The sequence below is a fragment of the Oncorhynchus keta genome, unplaced genomic scaffold, assembly GCF_023373465.1.
Source record: "Oncorhynchus keta strain PuntledgeMale-10-30-2019 unplaced genomic scaffold, Oket_V2 Un_contig_17958_pilon_pilon, whole genome shotgun sequence".
Classification (NCBI taxonomy): Eukaryota; Metazoa; Chordata; class Actinopteri; order Salmoniformes; family Salmonidae; genus Oncorhynchus; species Oncorhynchus keta.
The window spans coordinates 5,185-25,254 of NW_026280671.1; the positions used below are offsets into that span (position 1 = coordinate 5,185).

Here is a 20,070-nt window from a genome sequence, read left to right on the forward strand (position 1 = left end):
AATGCTCTACTTTCCGGCTACCCGGATAAAGCACTAAATAAACTTCAGGTAGTGCTAAACATGGCTGCTAGAATCTTGACTAGAACCAAAAAATGTAATCATATTACTCCAGTGCTAGCCTCTACACTGGCTTCCTGCTAAGGCAAGGGCTGATTTCAAGGTTTTACTGCTAACCTACAAAGTATTACATGGGCTTGCTCTTATCCATCTTTCCGAATTCGTCCTGCCGTACATACCTACATGTACGCTCCGGTCACAAGACTCAGGCCTCCTTAGTGTCCCAAGAATTTCTAAGCAAACAGCTGGATGCAGGGCTTTCTCCAAAAGAGTTCAATTTTTATGGAATGGTCGGCCTACCCATGTGAGAGACACAGACTCGGTCTCAACCTTTAAGTCTTTATTGAAGACTCATCTCTTCAGTAGGTCATATGATTGAGTGTAGTCTGGCCCAGGGGTGTGAAGGTGAACAGAAAGGCGCTGGAGCAACGAATCGCCCTTGCTGTCTCTGCCTGGCCAGTTCCCCTTTCCACTGGGATTCTCTGCCTCTAACCCTATCACAGGGGCTGGGTCACTGGCTTACTGGTGTTCTTCCATGCCTTCGCTAGGAGGGGTGCGTCACTTGAGTGGGTTGAGTCACTGATGTGATCTTCCTGTCCGGGTTGGCGCCCCCCTCCGATTCGCGCTGTGGGGGAGATCTTCGTGGGCTATTCAAGGCCTTGTCTCAGAGTAGTAGGATGGTGGCGGAAGATAGCCATGTAGTGGTGTGGGGGCTGTGCTTTGGTAAAGTGGGTGGGGTTAAATCCTGCCTGTTTGGCCCTGTCTGGGGGTATCGTCGGATGGGGGTCACAGTGTCTCCCGACCCCTCCTATCTCAGACTCCAATATTTATGCTGGAGTATTTTATTTTTATGGAGTATTTCTTCTGTCTTATGTCTTCTGTCTTATCCAGTGTGAATTTAAGTTCTCTCTGTCCTAAGACCATATCTCAGGTCTCTGCCCTAAGACCTCTGCCCTAAGACCTCTGCCCTAAGACCTCTGCCCTAAGACCAGGCCTCAGGTCTCTCGCTCTCTCATTTACTTCCGAGGTGCTTGACCTGTTGCACCCGATTATTATTATTTTACCCTGCTGGTCAACTATAAAACATTTCAACATCTCAGCCATGTACTGTTATAATCTCCACCTAGCACAGCCAGAAGAGGACAGGCCACCCCTCATAGCCTGGTTCCTCTCTAGGTTTCTACCTAGGTTCCTGCCTTTCTAGAGAGTGTTTTTCTAGCCACCGTGCATCTACATTACTTGATGTTTGGGGTTTTAGGCTGGGTTTCTATACAGCACTTTGTGACATCGGCTGATGTAAAAAGGGCTTTATAAATACATTTGATTGAATGATTAGATGATGTTGAAATGGTGCTTGAATAGTGGAGGCAGCGCCTGTTTTCTTTGCGTTAACAATAATTCAATAGTTGTTGAGTCGTCTGAAAGCGTCCGGAACATTCACTTGCTTGACCATTCTGTAGGTCATGTAACTGTTAGTTACATGGAACATATTTGGTTAACTTCACCGGAAAGACGTTACACTCCGGTTTTATGATTACACAAAAAGGTGTGGTTGAATTTATTCTGCCACGGTCTTCTTGTCACGGCTGTTTCAAGGCATATGAACGAACAGGTTAGAGCAAACAATAAAATATCCCAAGTTTTTAATTACCGTCACTGTTTATTTTGTCCAGCTGTTCAAATGGAAATGGAAGATCAAAGATGACGAAAAATAGGCCTAGACATGTTATACACCACAGTAAGCATACTGTAAAATAAAACTTACCCGATCCATCGTTGAAGCTATTTTTTCTTCATCATTTCTTCTTCAAAAAAAGTGACAGTAAATCTGTAGCTAGACTCCACTACAGTTACTTTCGTTGTTACAGCGTTCAGATAAAGAACAGCTATACCAGAGCCATCAAACGTCCTTTTAAATATCAAAACTAGATTTAATTTGTGACAATAAAATGTTTGATGTAGGCTAACCTAACTTCAGAAAGATCATGGATAAGATCTTACCTGATCTATTAAAGTCAGGAAAACGTTCAACACCCTATTCACCAAGAATCCTGCTGTCTGTTATCGTCTAACCCTATACGAGTCTGTTGGAACAACGTCCTCTTCGAGAGTCCAGATAGTTGTAATTCTCTAAGGCCCAGTAATGGACGCCTATGAAATACCAGACTGATTACCGCTGCGCTGTCCGTGCAGCGAACCAGTAAAACCCAAAGTATGTTCAATCCGACGTCTGCAGTTGTCATGCAGCACTTAACAGCAATGCAATCTCCGCAGTTGTCAATGTACTTATACTTCCGTTTCACCGAGCAGCCTCGAAGCAGTTGAGAAGGAAGTGGTCTTCTTCTTCTTTGGTATTATGGCGGTCCGCCATAAACAATTGTTATAGGTTCATACCTCCAGCAAGTGTATTGGCTGTGTATCAGGCTACTATTCTGTAGTATTAATTCATTGCACTTTGTGAAAAACCAACTAACCCTACACCCATTTAAACGTCATTATTCCACTACGTTGGCCCTCTGATTCAACACCAGGCCAGACACATTATAACTCTGCAGTAAAATATTGTACACCCAAGTAGTTCTCTACAGCTGCCACCACAACATCTATCCACTGTGTTTTACATTCTACACCTGCGGTACAGTTGACAACCATGGCTATGAACGCCCAAAAATTATTGTTGGTGTTGTTTTTTCTTTTTTTGTGTGTCGCACTGCATACTGTTCCTTGCTCTTTTAACGGATTAATTAAGCATGGCTTTGACAACGATGAATTGTACAAACATTGTAGAATACTCATCACTGCTGGAAGGAAGTAGTCAAGAGACGACGTTTGTGTTTATACAGGAAGTACCGCCCCCAATTACCGTCAACCAATCATGTCAATGTTGAGCTAAACAGAGCTTCAGATCTCGCCAGTTTGTAGAATTATAACAATGAAATTAGTTACATTTGGCTCGTTCAGCCATCCTAATGGGAAAAATAGGGTCAGCACAGGCTAAGGAGATCTTATACGTTTGTTCTATGAGATAATAGCAGTCAGTTAATCAAATCAAATCAAATCAAATTTATTTATATAGCCCTTCGTACATCAGCTGATATCTCAAAGTGCTGTACAGAAACCCAGCCTAAAACCCCAAACAGCAAACAATGCAGGTGTAAAAGCACGGTGGCTAGGAAAAACTCCCTAGAAAGGCCAAAACCTAGGAAGAAACCTAGAGAGGAACCGGGCTATGTGGGGTGGCCAGTCCTCTTCTGGCTGTGCCGGGTAGAGATTATAACAGAACATGACCAAGATGTTCAAATGTTCATAAATGACCAGCATGGTCAAATAATAATAAGGCAGAACAGTTGAAACTGGAGCAGCAGCACAGTCAGGTGGACTGGGGACAGCAAGGAGCCTTCATGTCAGGTAGTCCTGGGGCACGGTCCTAGGGCTCAGGTCAGTTGAAACTGGAGCAGGAGCATGGCCAGGTGGACTGGGGACAGCAAGGAGTCCTCATGTCAGGTAGTCCTGGGACATGGTCCTAGGGCTCAGGTCCTCCGAGAGAAGAAAGAAAGAGAGAAGGAGAGAATTAGAGAACGCACACTTAGATTCACACAGGACACCGAATAGGACAGGAGAAGTACTCCAGATATAACAAACTGACCCTAGCCCCCGACACATAAACTACTGCAGCATAAATACTGGAGGCTGAGACAGGAGGGGTCAGAGACACTGTGGCCCCATCCGAGACACCGGACAGGGCCAAACAGGAAGGATATAACCCCACCCACTTTGCCAAAGCACATCCCCCACACCACTAGAGGGATATCTTCAACCACCAACTTACCATCCTGAGACAAGGCCGAGTATAGCCCACAACAGTGGTATCAGGAGAGAGTAACAGAGTCCCATTAATATCATCCTGATCATTCTGGTAATGATGCTTGAAACTCATTCTAGTTTCTTCAGTCTGATGTAATCACCCGTGGAATTACTAGATCATCTTTTCACGCTGGTTTGACACTTTCATTTTCAGATTTGTCCTAAAAATGACATCTTGATTTTTAGTAAAGCAACAGGTGTGCCTGGGCCTGACATGTCTTCATTGAACAGCTGGGAAGACAATGTAATTCCTACAAGATGTTACAGGGATGTTGTCACGTGTGCTCCCTCTCCGACCTCTAGGTCATCAGACTTCTCGTTATGGAGCACACCTGTCACCATCGTCACGCGCACCTGCACGTCTTCAGACTCACCTGGACTCCATCACTTCCCTGATGACCTTCCCTTTATATGTCACTCCCTTCCCCAGGCGCCATTGTTTCTGTTCCTGGGTCATGTCTGTGTGTTGTTTCATTTATTCATTAACACACTCACTCCCTGAACTTGCTTCCCGACTCTCAGCGCACATCGTTACAGATGAACTGGGTGTGAACCAGGCACACACAGAAAGCTACCATTGCTGCTGTGATAGAACACATGTTCAACTCCAGGGACATGGCCCTTCAGAAAACCCCTATGAGACATTTTCAACCCGAGGTGAGCCCCACCGAGCACCCTGGATCATTGACTATAAGGCCTGCAGATTCATTCAGATTATTTGTTGATCAAAGTATGTGTATGAATGTACATGTGTGTACATTTCAAGAATTCCAATATTTTACTTTTGTATTTGTGAGTATTGTTGTATTTTGTTAGATATTACTGCACTGTTGGAGCTGGGAACACAAGCATTTCTACACCCGCAATAACATCTGCTAAACGTGTGTATGTGACAAATACAAGAGTGTGTGTTTGTGTGTGAGTACAGGTGCATAGGTTTGTAATTGGTGGAGGGTGATATGTGCATTAACATTAGTGAGGTAACACATAAAACATTGGTTTAGGTGTTATTACATGATCGGTTGAAATTATTACATTACTCATTAAAAAAAGTTGTTACTCACATAATGTAACTTATTACTTTAAATTGAGTAATTTATTACTACAATTCAACATGTTACCATATTAACCAACAAGACATTACATTTACCAGTTTTATTACATAAATCTATTGTTACAAGAGACAGTATGCATAGTTATTACCTGGACCTCATGGATATTATTATCCAATGTATTATTGATCATTTTAAAGGAGCATTTTAATCAATCACAGGTTCAGACAGATCAGAGCTGCATATTATGCTGCACAGAGGTTACCATGGTGATCAGACTAAAGCAACTGTCTAAGAATGGGAGATGGATATGACTGTTCACTAGATGTTTTCTACTGATCCTTTATTAAGGGATCTGGAACTGGTGTTGGATAGATGGGAGATGAAATAAGCCATGTTTGTGCTTTTTGGTGTTGTCTCATTGGTCCTAAATTAACAAAGCTCTTCCCACATATATCCAACAGTCCTCCAGTGTGGTGTCTCTCCAGTGTGGTGTCTATTCAGGATGGAAGCTACAGCATAACTCTTCCCACACTTATCACAGCTATAAGGCTTCTCCTGTGTGTGTGTGTTAGCTTGTGTTTTGTCAGGTGGCCTGACTGAATGAAGCTCTTCCCACACTGATCACAGCTATAAGGCTTCACTCCAGTGTATAAGCAATGCTTTCCCACAATCAAGGCAGGGGTAAGGCCTCTCCCCTGTATGAATTCTCAGATGCAATTTTAAGGTTTGAGAAGTAGGGAAACTCTTCCCACACTCTGAGCATCTGAATCCTGTACGGATTCTTTGTTGTACTTTAAGACTTCCTGGACACTTCCCACACTGAGAGCAGCAGTACGGTTTCTTTCGGTGTGAATCCGCTGGTGAATAATGAAGCCACTTCGGCTTGTGAAATTCTTCCCACAGTCAGAGCAGCAGTGGTGAGGTTTCTTCCCTGTACGTCTCTGCTGGTGTTTATTGAGATGTACTGATCTGGAGAGACTCTTCTCTGTCACGTCAGCAACGTGATAAGCCCCTCCCACTGAGAGTGCGACGGTTAGGAGAGTCCCCTGTGAAACAAAGACATTGAATAGACCGGTTTTTGCAAATGTGGGTCCATAAACAAATACGATAACACGTTTTTTTAACTGTTTTGTTATTTAGCAGAAGCTCTTATTCAGAGCTACTTACAGGAGCAATTAGGGTTTAGTACCTTCCTCAAGGTCACAGACAGATTTTTCACCTAGTCGGCTCAAAGATTCGAACCAGAAACCTTTCGATTAGTGGCCCAACGCTCTTAACCACTAGACTACCTGCCACCCTTATCAATATACACTCAGTGGCCAGTTTATTAGGTAAACAGATGGTTTAACAGATGGTAGAACAAGGAGAAGATCCGTAACGAGGAGCTCGACCCACTCTTTCATGATACGGGCTGAATGTCCCCTTCAACATGTGAAAGATGGTAACACCTGCAAAATCATGACTTGTTCGAATAACCAGTGACGCAAAACCTAAACACCAGAAACACTACTGCTAGTTATCCCACTTGGAGAATGTTGAGAAAAATGTCAGTCTTATAGTTTCAGTATCCTTATACAGTACATACATAGAAGAAACCATCAGATATAGGGGTATTGTGGCATGTAGCAGAAGACTACAGTAAAAAGGTATTGTTGTAACCTGGTGCAATTTCTGCCCCATGCAACATTGCTCAAGATTCACTTGTCAATGTAACTTGTTACTGTAACAGCATCCTCATCTAAAATCATCATTTTACAGTGTTACAGTGTTTTCAATCTCAAGGCCATCAGACTGCTAAGCAGCAATCACTAACTCCGAGAGGCTGCTGCCTACAATGAGACCCAATCACTTTAAATAATGCCACTTTAATAAATGTTTACATATCTTACATTACTCCTATCACATGTGTATACTGTATTTTATACCATCTATTGCACCTTACCTATGCCGCTCGGCCATTGCTCATCTATATATTTATATGTACATATTCTCATTCACCCCTTTTGTGTCTATTAAATTGTGTCTATTAGGTAGTTGTTGGGGAATTGTTAGATTACTTGTTAGATGTTACTGCACTGTCGGAACTAGAAGCACAAGCATTTCTCTACACTCGCATTAACATCTGCCAACTATGTGTATGTGACCAATAACATTTGATTTGATTTTTAGTGGAGAGAGGAAGAGAGGAAAGTGGAGAGAGGAAGAGAGGAAAGTGGAGAGGAAGAGAGGAAAGTGGAGAGTGGAAAGTGGAGAGAGGAAAGTGGAGAGAGGAAGAGAGGAAAGTGGAGAGAGGAAGAGAGGAAGAGAGGAAAGTGGAGAGTGGAAAGTGGAGAGAGGAAAGTGGAGAGAGGAAGAGAGGAAAGTGAAGAGAGGAAAGTGAAGAGAGGAAAGTGGAGAGAGGAAGAGAGGAAAGTGGAGAGAGGAAGAGAGGAAAGTGGAGAGAGGAAGAGAGGAAAGTGGAGAGAGGAAGAGAGGAAGAGAGGAAAGTGGAGAGGAAGAGAGGAAAGTGGAGAGTGGAAAGTGGAGAGAGGAAGAGAGGAAGGTGGAGAGAGGAAGGTGGAGAGAGATGAAAACAACACACTGGAGACAATCAATTATTTTAACTACAAAAACAGATTAACGTTAATAAATGGGATTATAGATATACAGATGGTAGCAAGCAAGGTTAGCTAATGTGGAATCGGAGGGAGTAACTAGAAGTTGTCTAGTGATAATTGTTTGTGTTTCTGTTGGGCAGAAAGGTGTTCCTATGTGGCAGCAGTGTGTAGTAGGGAGGGTCCAAGGTGTTCCTATGTGGCAGCTGTGTGTAGTAGGGAGGGTCCAAGGTGTTCCTATGTGGCAGCTGTGTGTAGTAGGGAGGGTCCAAGGTGTTCCTATGTGGCAGCAGTGTGTAGTAGGGAGGGTCCAAGGTGTTCCTATGTGGCAGCTGTGTGTAGTGAGGGAGGTCCAAGGTGTTCCTATGTGGCAGCAGTGTGTAGTAGGGAGGGTCCAAGGTGTTCCTATGTGGCAGCAGTGTGTAGGAGGGAGGGTCCAAGGTGTGAGAAGTGTGCAGAAGGGCATGAGACAAAGGAATGTGTAGCATTGGGGAAAGTAGTGGAATGTGTTAATTGTAGAGGTGCCCATGGAGCTGGGGATCAGAAATGTCCCGTGCGAGAGAGGCAGGTTGAGGTGTCCAGGGTTAGAGTAGAGCAGAAGTTGTCATATGCTGAGGCAGTGAAGAAAGTAGAGGAAGATGGGTTAAGGGGGAGGAGTGGTGAGAGTAGAGATATACCAGTACAGAGGGATAGGCCAAAAAGTGAACTACTCTACTCTACAGTAGTGGGTGTTTTCAATCACGTAACATGTGACACACACATTTAATTGCACCACCAACCAACCCTACCATTATTTCAGAATATATATATATTGACATCTCAAAACATCTATTAACTCTTCTGCAGTAAAATCTTGTACACCCAGGTACTTTTCAGCAGCTGCCCCCAACACTCATTAAAAACACACAACCCCATGTCAGTTCATGCTGCAGGAGCTCTGATAGGTTGGAGGACATCCTCCAGAAGTTGTCATAATTACTGTGTAAGTCTATGGAAGGGGTGAGACCCATGAGCCTCCTAGGTTTTGTATTGAAGTCATTGTACCCAGACGAGGATGGAAGCTAGCTGTCCTCCAGCTACACCATGGTGTTACCCTACAGAGTGCTGATGAGGCTACTGTAGACCTTCATTGCAAAATAGTATGTTTTAATAAATTACTTGGTAACATGATTATATTTACAATAGTTTTTATCTAAAAATGATAACTTAAAATGTTATAAAAAATTGTTTTCTGAAAAGTCACTGAGGATGGTGCTTCTCTTCCTCCCCTAACCCCCCCCCAGACACCAGTCAGTCACCCACATAATCCCCTCCTTACTAATACCTAACGAGCTTGCAAAATTACAAATCACATAGCCAGATAACAGCTGGCAAATTACATTGATATGCTTTGGAATGTCTAGCCAGCGTATCAGGAAAGCTAGCTAGATTTTGGTTTAGATATACAAATGTAGTTTGTTAGCTACCTCAGATTGTCCTCTTTTCTGCTGTGCTGATGTTAGCTGACTGGATGCCTTCATCTTTGAGATGAAAGAGAGGAAAAAAATAATTTGATAGAATAGAATCACTTTTCAATGTTCAACGACATGGCAACCCCAAGAGTTGAGAATTCAGTTCTGTTTCAAAATCCTCTGGTTGAAAGTGATGGCTACAAACAGACATTTTTCTCACATCAACTGGATACACATTCACAGGGCGGTACTCCAAGTCCTGAAATCGCTATGAATTCTGGATTTTGTGATTTGCTTACAACCAAAAAAATGTAGCTGGCCAGTTCATATTTGCATGTAGTGAGGAATTAACATTTTTATGACTTGATATATTAATAACATATTAATGGACATACACTGAGATGACAAAACATCATGATCACCTGCTCTTTCCATGACATAGACTGAACAGGGGAATCCAAGTGAAAGTTGTGATCACTTATGGATGTCACTTGTTAAAGCCACTTCAAATCAATGTAGATGAAGGGGAGGAGACACGTTAAAAAGGGATTTTTAAGCCTAGAGACAATTGAGATTAAGGCAGTTTATACAATTAAAAAAAGAATTACAATATATTAGCACTGTGTGCCATCAGGCCCCTACTCCACCACTGCCTCATATCTACAGTACCAAATCCAAATCGTGTGTGTATGTTATCGTGTGTGTGTCTGTGTTTGTGTTGCTTTATCTGCTTTTTAAATCTAATTTTACTGCATGTTATTGATGTGGAATAGAGTTCTATGTGTGTGTATGTGTCTGTGGTAGAGTTTGTGTTGCTTTAATCTGCTTCTTAAATCTAATTTTACTGCATCAGTTATTTGATGTGGAATAGAGTTCTATGTAGTCATGGCTCTATGTAGTACTGTGGAATAGAGTTCTATGTAGTCATGGCTCTATGTAGTACTGTGGAATAGAGTTCTATGTAGTCATGGCTCTATGTAGTACTGTGGAATAGAGTTCTATGTAGTCATGGCTCTATGTAGTACTGTGGAATAGAGTTCTATGTAGTCATGGCTATATGTAGTACTGTGGAATAGAGTTCTATGTAGTCATGGCTCTATGTAGTACTGTGGAATAGAGTTCTATGTAGTCATGACTCATGTAGTACAGTGCGCTTCCCATAGTCTGTTCTGGACTTGCGGACTGTGAAGAGACCTCCTGTGGCATGTCTTGTAAGGTATGCATGGGTGTCCGAGCTGTGTGCCAGTAGTTCAAACAGACAGCTCGGTGCATTCAACATGTTAATACCTCTCATAAATACAAGTAGTGAGGAAGTCAATCTCTCCTCCACTTTGAGCAAGGAGAGATTGATATGCATATTATTAATATCATCTCTCTGTGTACATCTAAGGGTCAGCCGTGCTGCCCTGTTCTTGCAATTTTCCTAAGTCCTTTTTAGTGGCATCTCATCACACGACTGAACAATAGTCAAGGTGCGACAAAACTAGGGCCTGTAGGACCTGCCTTGTTCATTATGTTAAGAAAGCAGAGCAAGAAAGAGATGGATATGACTGTTCACTAGATGTTTTCTATTGATCCTTTATTTATGGATCTGGAACCGGTGACAGATAGGAGGGAGAGGAAATACGGCACATTTCTGCTTTCTGGTGTTTTTTCATTGGCCCTAAATGAGCAAAGCTCTTCCCACAAAAACATACATAGGGTTTCTCTCCAGTGTGTGTTCGCTTGTGTGAATTTAGGCTCCCTGATTGAACTCTTTATGCTCACAGCTATAAGGAGTGTGTGTTCGCTGTAAGTTAGTTTTTCTACAGCAAAGCTCTTTCCACACTGATCACAGCTATAAGGCTTCTCTCCAGCTGTGTCTATTCAGGGTTTCTCTTTCCACACTGATCACAGCTATAAGGTGTTCCAGTGTGTGTTCGCTGGTGTATAATTAGTTTTTCTGATACAGCAAAGCTCTTCCCACACTGATCACAGCTATAAGGCTTCTCTCCAGTGTGTGTTCGCTGATGTGCAGTCAGGGTGGAAGCTAGAGCAAAGCTCTTCCCACATAGACAAACATAAGTTCTCTCTCCAGTGTGTGTTGCCTGGTGTCTAATCAGGGAGGAAACTACAGAAAAGCTCTTCCCACACTGATCACAGCTATAAGGCTTAACTCCTGTGTGTGTTACCTGGTGTCTATTCAGGGTGGAAGATACAGCAAAGCGCTTTCCACACTGATCACAGCTGTAAGGCTTTACTCCAGTGTGTGTTAGCTTGTGTGTGGTCAGGTGGACTGCCTGATTGAAGCTCTTCCCACACTGATCACAGCTGTAAGGCTTCACTCCAGTGTGTGTTAGCTTGTGTGTCGTCAGGTTGCATGACTGGTTGAAGCTCTTTCCACAATCAAGGCAGGGGTAAGGCCGCTCCCCTGTATGAATTCGCAAATGATATTTGAAGGCGTTAGAAGCAGTAAAACACTTCCCACATTCTGGGCAGCTGTAAGGCTTCTCTCCAGTATGGATTCTTTGGTGTACTTTAAGACCTCCTGCACAGGTGAAACTCTTCCCACACTGGAGCAGCAGTACGGTTTCTCTCGGGTGTGAAGCCTTTGGTGCATACTTGAAGCCACTCCTGCACAGGTGAAACTCTTCCCACAGTCAGAGCAGCAGTACGGTTTCTCTCGGGTGTGAAGCCGCTGGTGCATAATGAAGCCACTCCTGCTAGTGAAACTCTTCCCACAGTCAGAGCAGCAGTGGTGAGGTTTCTTCGCTCTACATCTCTGCTGGTGTTTCTTGAGGTGTTCTGATCTGGAGAGACTGTCTCTGTCTCCTCAGCAACATGTTGTTGAGGCTCCCCAGATGATAAGCTCCTCCCACTGAGAGAACGACGGTGAGGGGTGTCACCTGTGAAACAAAGACACTGAATAATAGGTTTTGGAAATATGGGTCCATAAACACTTTCTTTTTGTTAATTTAGCAGACGCTTTTCTCTAGAGCGACTGACAGGAGCATTTAGGGTTTTGTACCTTTCTCAAGGGCACACAGACAGATTTTTTACCTAGTTGGCTCAGAGATTTGAACAAGCAACTTTTCGATTAGTTGCCCAACGCTTTTAACTACTAGACTACCTGCTATCATTATCATCAATATACACTCATTGGCCAGTTTATTAGGTAACAACCCCCTCCATTCACAAAACTGGATCGATAATTTACTGGCCACTGAGTGTTTAATGTTCATTAATGAATTAACAGAAGATGCAGAATCAGATTGTAGTCTAATCCACCCCCCCTATTGTTCATACTTGATGAAATCAAATCTCCCTCCTCATGTCCTTCTCTCACAGTTCCACTCTGCCCTGGTGTTTTCCTGCAGTCGACCAGCCACACAGACACCCTCTTCAGATCCAGCAGTAAGGCGCTACCAGGAGAGTTGTGACCAGGGGACTCCGGCAGGGTGGAGGGGGACGGGCTAGCTCTGTCCTGGTGACCACAGGAAGTATTGTACATAGAATATCATTAGACCAAACACTTGATTACTTTAGTCTGGATCTCTGATTGATTGGTGCATACTTCTAATATCACATTTCTCCTGAAGTGTGTCACTGATCACCACTTTCCACAACATTTTCAATCACTTTGGCACATTTTTCATGTGGAAGTGGTATATATATATTTTTTTTTACAAATATCAAAACTGATAACACTTGTCATGCCTCCTGTCTTATGTTCAGAACCTTTGATTGAGCATTCAGTGGACTTCAACACATCTTTCACCAGAGTTAATCTTGGTTAACCCAGAACTAACGTCTCACGTAATTGGTCAGCCGCTCGATTTAGTTCTGGGTTCATACGTGTTAGTTGGTGAGCTTAAGAGATGATGGAACGAGGAGGACGCCAACACCTGCCAAATCGTGATTTGTCAAAATAACCAGAGGAAAACCAAAACACCTGACCTACTGCTGCTCATTATGATGTAGTATTTAACCTTTATTTAATTAGGTAAGTCAGTTAAGAACACATTTTTATTTCAATGACGGCCTAGTCCAGGGGCAGAACAACAGATTTTTACCTTGTCAGCTCAGGGAATAGATCTTGCAACCTTTGGGTTACTAGTCCAACACTCTATCCACTAGGCGACCTGTCACCCTCCCTAGTATTTAGAGCCAATTCCATCAATTATTTGGTTTTACCTTCCACCCTGAATTAAATTAATGTAAATGTATACAGTTATCCCCATGTACAATAGAGCCACGTCTCTCTGGTGCCTTTAACAGCCTTAAGTGATCATTTTATTTACTAAGGGAAAAAAGCTATCCGAACTCTCATGGCCCTGTGACAAAGTAATTTCCCCCATTTGTTAAATCATGAATTAACTGTGGTTAATCACATTTTTTGGAAAGCTGAGTTAAATTTCACGAGCCACACCCAGGCCTGATTACTGCCAGACCTGTTGAATCAATAAATCACTTCAATAGAACCTGTCTGACAAAGTGAAGTAGGCCAAAAGATCTCAAAAAGCAAGACACCATGTCGCGATCCAAAGAAATTCAGGAACAGATGAGAAACAAAGTCATTGACATCTATCAGTCTGGAAAGGGTTACAAAGCCATTTCTAAAGCTGTGGGACTCCAGCGAACCACGGTGAGGGACATTATTCACACATGGAGAATTTGGAACAGTGGTGTACCTTCCCAGGAGTGGCCAGCCTATGAAAATTACCCCAAGAGCGCAGCGACGACTCATCCAAGAGGTCACAAAAGGACCCACAACAACATCTAAAAGAACTACAGGCCTCACTTGCCTCAGTTAAGGTCAGTGTTCATGACTCAACCATAAGAAAGAGACTGGGCAGAAATAGCATCCATGGCAGTGTAATGACGTTGCCCTTTGGACACAGCTCTGCACCATTCCCCTACCAGCACCATCCCCCTGCCAGCACCATCCCCCTGCCAGCACCATCCCCCTACCAGCACCATCCCCCTGCCAGCACCATCCCCCTACCAGCACCATCCCCTGCCAGCACCATCCCCTGCCAGCACCATCCCCCTACCAGCACCATGCCAGCACCATCCCCCTACCAGCACCATCCCCCTGCCAGCACCATCCCCCTGCCAGCACCATCCCCCTGCCAGCACCACCCCCCCTCTCTCTGTCTCCTACAACTAGGCTGCTGTGGTCAGAGAGGTCAAATTCCTGGAGGAGATTATCTCCTCATGGCCACAGTATAGAGAGAGAGAGTGACTTTTCATAGAGAACAAAGGAATTTCTTCAAACTCATAGAATGAGGTCCGAACAACATTTATGTTCTGGAGAAGGTATAAAAGATCGGTGAAGAATCCAGCTACGAACTGGTCAGTTTGGTACAATTTTGTGAAACAATACAGCCACATTACCATAACACTGTTTATACAATAGCCTCAGATATGAGGCTTACATTGTAATGGTTTTCTTCATCTGAACGAGAGGCGGACCAAAGCGCAGCGTGGTTGTTTTGATTCATGCTTTAATAAATCACTACACATGAACAAACTAACAAAAACAAGAAATGTGAAAACTCAAAACAGTCCTATCTGGTGCAAAGACAGAGACAGGAACAATCACCCACAAACACACAGTGAAACCCAGGCTACCTAAGTATGATTCTCAATCAAAGACAACTAATGACACCTGCCTCTGATTGAGAACCATACTACGCCGAAACATAGAAATACCCAAAACATAGAAAAACAAACATAGACTGCCCACCCAACTCACGCCCTGACCATACTAACTAAATACAAAACACAGGAAATAAAGGTCAGAACGTGACATACATCTAATTGTTGTATAAGATGAATGAGTGAGGATGATACTGTTTGTGAAATTGTGTAATGTGATTTTGGACTGTTTAATGAAGGAAACTCCAAATCCCTTTGGAGTTGAACTAAATCAGAGGACCGCCCATGAGCCCAGTTATGGTCTGGCGTCCTGGGACAGGCCCCTTTCTGCTCTTCCGAATAAAACCCCTACCGTGAAAATTTCTCAACAGACCATGTTTCTCTCAATTATGAGAGGACAAAGGTTGCAGACCAGCTTACCTTGATAACGAGAGGGCCAAGGTTTGAGACCAGACTGCTGAATCTTTTAACCATCCCACATGGTTAAACTCTTAGACTATCGATACCGACAGAATAAGAACAAGTCTTTGATATTAATTACTAGTCTGCAGCTAGGAATTTGGTATCATTGAACACGAAGACCGACAACCGCCGAAACAACTATTCTGTAACTCTGAACTATCCATTCTAACCACGACAGAGAGCACACAAACTCTCCAACAGAAACAAACGTTTCAACAGAGATCCCGACGACACACTGTAAACATATATATTGATTGCAATTATTCCCGAATAAGTGAGCGTTCATGTGCAAAGGATTAGCATTTCAATTGTTAGAATTATCAACTGTGTGTTGTCTTCAGTCGACCTCCACTTCCCTTTTGAACACCAAGCCGTGATGCCGGTTTATCCCACTAGGGAAACTCTTATCCTTTCCTTGTCTACTGTTTGTTTATACATTTCTGTGAATTACTTAGTAAATAAATTATTTAAGACAATTTGATGTATAGATGACTCATAGTGAAGACTGGGTTCGTGCAAATAACCAACAATTTACGATGTTTGGAATGAGACTAACTTGAGGTAAAATAAAAAATTAATTAATTAAGAAGACTAATTGATCAGATATTAAATTATCCGAAAAGTTGTATTAGGAAAATTATAACTTTGTAATCTGAATATTTTCCTTGGTGCCCCGACTTCCTAGTTAATTACATTTTCCTGATTAGTTCATCACAATGTTAATTACAGAGAATCTTTGATAAAAACTAAAAAAAAGTCTTCAGTTAATGATAGTAAAGACACGACAGCAGAGTTCCAAGGCGAAAACCACTGCTGACCTAAAAGGACATAAAGGCTCGTCTCACTTTTGGTAAAAACATCTTGATGATCCCAAAGACTTTTGGGAAAATATTCTGTGGACTGACGAGACAAAAGTTGAACTTTTTAAAAGGTGTGCCAGTCTGTCAGTTGGTCATTGTATCTTGTGTTTTTGTTATATTTTTAAAATGGGTGTTGTACAGACCGTATTGGGGTTGTATTAATTGGGAGTGTAGCCACAGAGCGAGTGCAGTCTATTAGGGTGTGTCAGTAGGCTTGATCTGCCTGAGGCGATTATCTGAGTCAGGATTCAACCGTGTCCTGTTAGGCATCGCATTGTTGTTTTAGTATTTAAACTAATTGTCTTTTTCATGGCATAAAAGTAACACAGCATTTTCAGAAAAGAACATCATACCAACATTAAAAGTCAAATATGGTGGTGGTGGTGTGATGGTCTGAAATTGGAGCTGCTTTGCTGCTTCAGGACCTGGATGACTTGTTTTGATTGATGGAATCCATGGGAGGAGGAATTCTGCTCTCTACCAAATGGAAAATCCCTGAAGGAGAATGTCAGTTCGTGACCTCAAGCTGAGAGACCGGGCGCATGCTTGGGTTCTGCAGAGCAGGACAATGATCCAAAACACACCAACAAGTCCATCTCTGAATGGCTTACCACCAGTTCCAAAAAAAAAAACGTTTTAGCGCAGCCAGAGTGCGCCCATCTCCTGTCTGTCCAACCAGTGCTTCGGCCCACTTGAATCCGATTGCCCAGATGCTGTCACCAGTCTGCCGTGATCCCCTAAAGCCGCAGAGGTTCATGCCAGTCTGCCCAAAAAAAACTGCCCAATGTGGCTGAATTAAAACAATTCTGCAAAGTCTCTTCCAGAAGACAACCAGTCTCTTCCAGATCTGCCAGACAACCAGTCTCTTCCAGGCCAAAAGTCTCTTCCTCAGACAACAGCAGATGTCTCTTCCAAATCTGCCCGACAACCAAGACTCGTGCCAGTTAGATCGCAAATGAATCATCCATATTTGATTGCAGTTGAATTTGCTGCGGAGGGTGGCAGTGCTTAAACCAGTTATGTGGCTGAATTAAAAAAAGTCAGCATTTCAGAAAAAGAACAGTTATTACAGTCAAAGTTATGGTGGGTTTGGGGGCAATTGCTTTTCAGTCCATAAGCCATGAAAGGTTCGCATAGCTTTTTTCCCTTAATAAATATAATCATCACTTAAAATGCATTTTTGTGTTTACATTGGGTTATTTTTTGTGTAATATTTGAAGTTGTTTGATGATCTGAAACATTTAAGTGTGACAAATGTGCAAAAAAACAAGAAATCAGGAAGGGAGCAAATACGTTTTCACAGCACTGTACACACACACACACACACACACACACACACACACACACACACACACACACACACACACACACACACACACACACACACACACACACCCTACAGGTAGAATATTTAGTATATCCACATACTGTCTCTACATCCTGTGATGGAAAATGTTATCATGTGAAGAGCAGCCTTGAAAATGTTCATCTTTTCTAAATGTCAAATAATCCTTGGTTCCTGCCAATTATTCCTCCTCCACCAAACTTCACAGTTGGCAATATGTATTGCAGCAGGCAGCATTCTCCCCCTGCCAAACCCAGATTTGTCGTTCGGCAATGAGCCTTACACCACTCCAGCCGACGCTTGGCATTGCGCATGGTGATCTTTGGCATTTTGAAAGTGCAGCTGCTCAGCTACTCGGGTTGAAAGCCATTTCATGAAACTCCCGATGAACAGTTAGTGTGCTGACGTTGCATCCAGAGGCAGTTTGGAACTCGGTAGGGAGGGTTGCAAAAGAGATGATTTTTACAGGCTACGCGCTTTAGTCCTCGGTGGTCAGACTCAGATATTGTGTGGCATACCAGTTCTCCATGGAGCCATTGTTAATCCTCGATGTTTCTACGTCACAATAACAGCACTTACAGTTAACTGGGGAAGCTCTAGCAGGGCAGAAATTTGGCATACTGACATGTTGGACAGGTGGCATCCTATGGTGATGCCACGTTGAAAGTCACTGAGGTCTTCAGTAAAGCCATTCTACTGCCAATGTGTGTCTATGGAGATTGCATGGCTGTATGCTCAATTTTATACACCTGTCAGCAACGGGTGTGGCTGAAATAGCCAAATCCAATCATTTGAAGGGGTGTCCATACTTATGAATGTACTGTATTTATAATCTGGACTAATATTTATATATCTCTTAAATCCATTATTTTACTTTTAGATGTATGTAACATTATTGTTGTGTATTGTTAGATGTTACTGCACTGTTGGAACTAGGAACACAAGGATTTCACTACACCCTCAATAAGATCTGCTATGTGTATGGACCAATACAATCTGATTTGATTAGTTTTCTCAGCTACAGTTTGAGTTATGTCCTGTCTGACAGTGAAAAAATGGCAAGATCTTACCATAGCTTGGACTATGGAGTAGCTAGCTAGCGTTTGTGGTAGAAATGTCAACATTGTTATTCAAATGACCTTTTATAGAATATTTTTAATTAGTACTTTCACACTGTCCGTTGGCCTGAGAGGAGCCTCTGAGGCTTAATGATGGCAGTTGATTTATGATGCCTTGGTGATAAAACCTAAACTACATTCCACTGCATGATTGGTGTCTGTGTCAAATGCTGGTCTGTCTGCCAGGGCCAGGAAAACTCTCCCTCCAGTTTCTCTCCCACATCACAAATGGACACTGGACTTCATCTGTTGTGGGAAGGACCCAGTGTCCCATGTTTATACATAAATTATAATACAACAAGCAGTAAATGACCTAGAGACAGACATTTGGCGCCATGTAAATCTCGCTGTCTGTTACTGTCTGTACCCTTGTATAATTTCACAAATCTGTTACTTATGAGGACTCAGGAGGACTATAAAAAGTAGTAACCTAACCCTGCTTATTTGGGCTTTTTGCTCTACACCATGTGGTGACCACTAACGCTCCATTACTGCCGTAATTCATAATAAAGTTGGATGGTTTTGTAGAAATCTAAAAGTCTCTCCTTTTGATTAGAATAATTACCACGACATGTTGAAAAAGTCCATGGAATGCATTATAAGGTAGCTGCATGACAATTTTGTTTAACTGATGTATCTAGCTAATTATGTTTTGTGGAAACAAATGTAACGTTAGGACTGCCGTTTAGACAAGAACTAGCTATGGTTGTCAGCAGCTCTTGTCTGCTGGCTAACTAATGGCTGAAGTCATTTGTCTAACAAACCTTCAATAAACAATTACAGTTAGTTACCTTTCTTTGCCTGTTCGTTATCTACAGAGGTTAGCTGCTGGACTTTGGACAAGCAAGCTAACGTTAGCTAATAGCAGCTGTATTGTTATCAAGCAACCAAGTTGCTGACCCGTTTAGATAGAACCGAGATGTAGCTGAAAATAAATTAGTAATATCAAAAATGCTACAAAAAAGGTAGCACAACGTAATCAAGACTAAGGAGATGATTGTGGACTACAGGAAAAGGAGGACCGAGCACGTCCCCATTCTCATCGACGGGGCTGGAGTGGAGCAGGTTGAGAGCTTCAAGTTCCTTGGTGTCCACATCAACAGCAAACTATAATGGTCCAAACACACCAAGACAGTCGTGAAGAGGGCACGAAGCCTATTCCCCCTCAGCAAACTAAAAAGATTTGGCATGGGTCCTCAGATCTTCAAAAGGTTCTACAGCTGCAACATTGAGAGCATCCTGACAGGTTGCATCACTGCCTGGTACGGCAATTGCTCCGCCTCCGACCGTAAGGCATTTCAGAGGGTAGTGCGTACGGCCCAGTACATCACTGGGGCAAAGCTGCCTGCCATTCAGGACCTCTACACCAGGCGGTGTCAGAAAAAGGCCATAAAAATTGTCAAAGACCCCAGCCATAGAGTGTTCTCTCTGCTACCGCATGGCAAGCAGTACCGGAGTGCCAAGTCTACGACAAAAAGGCTTCTAAACAGTTTTTACCCAAAAGCCATAAGACTCCTGAACAGGTAATCAAATGGCAACCTGGACTATTTACATTGTGTTCCCCACCCCCTCTTTTACGCTGCTGCTACTCTGATTATCTTATATGCATAGTCACTTTAACTAT

At 42.8% G+C, this 20,070-nt stretch overlaps 1 protein-coding gene across 1 annotated transcript; it reads right to left on the bottom strand.

Moving 5' to 3' along the window:
• Positions 1 to 4,617: 4,617 nt before the first annotated feature.
• Positions 4,618 to 11,620, bottom strand: LOC127919964 (zinc finger protein ZFP2-like). The gene is made up of 3 exons (XM_052503789.1): positions 11,610 to 11,620; positions 11,193 to 11,562; positions 4,618 to 6,022 (listed from the first exon to the last, which is right to left on the bottom strand). Exons 1-3 carry the CDS (start codon positions 11,618 to 11,620, stop codon positions 5,696 to 5,698), a joined length of 708 nt encoding a protein of 235 aa, XP_052359749.1. The 3' UTR covers positions 4,618 to 5,695.
• Between the last annotated feature and the right edge of the window lie 8,450 nt (positions 11,621 to 20,070).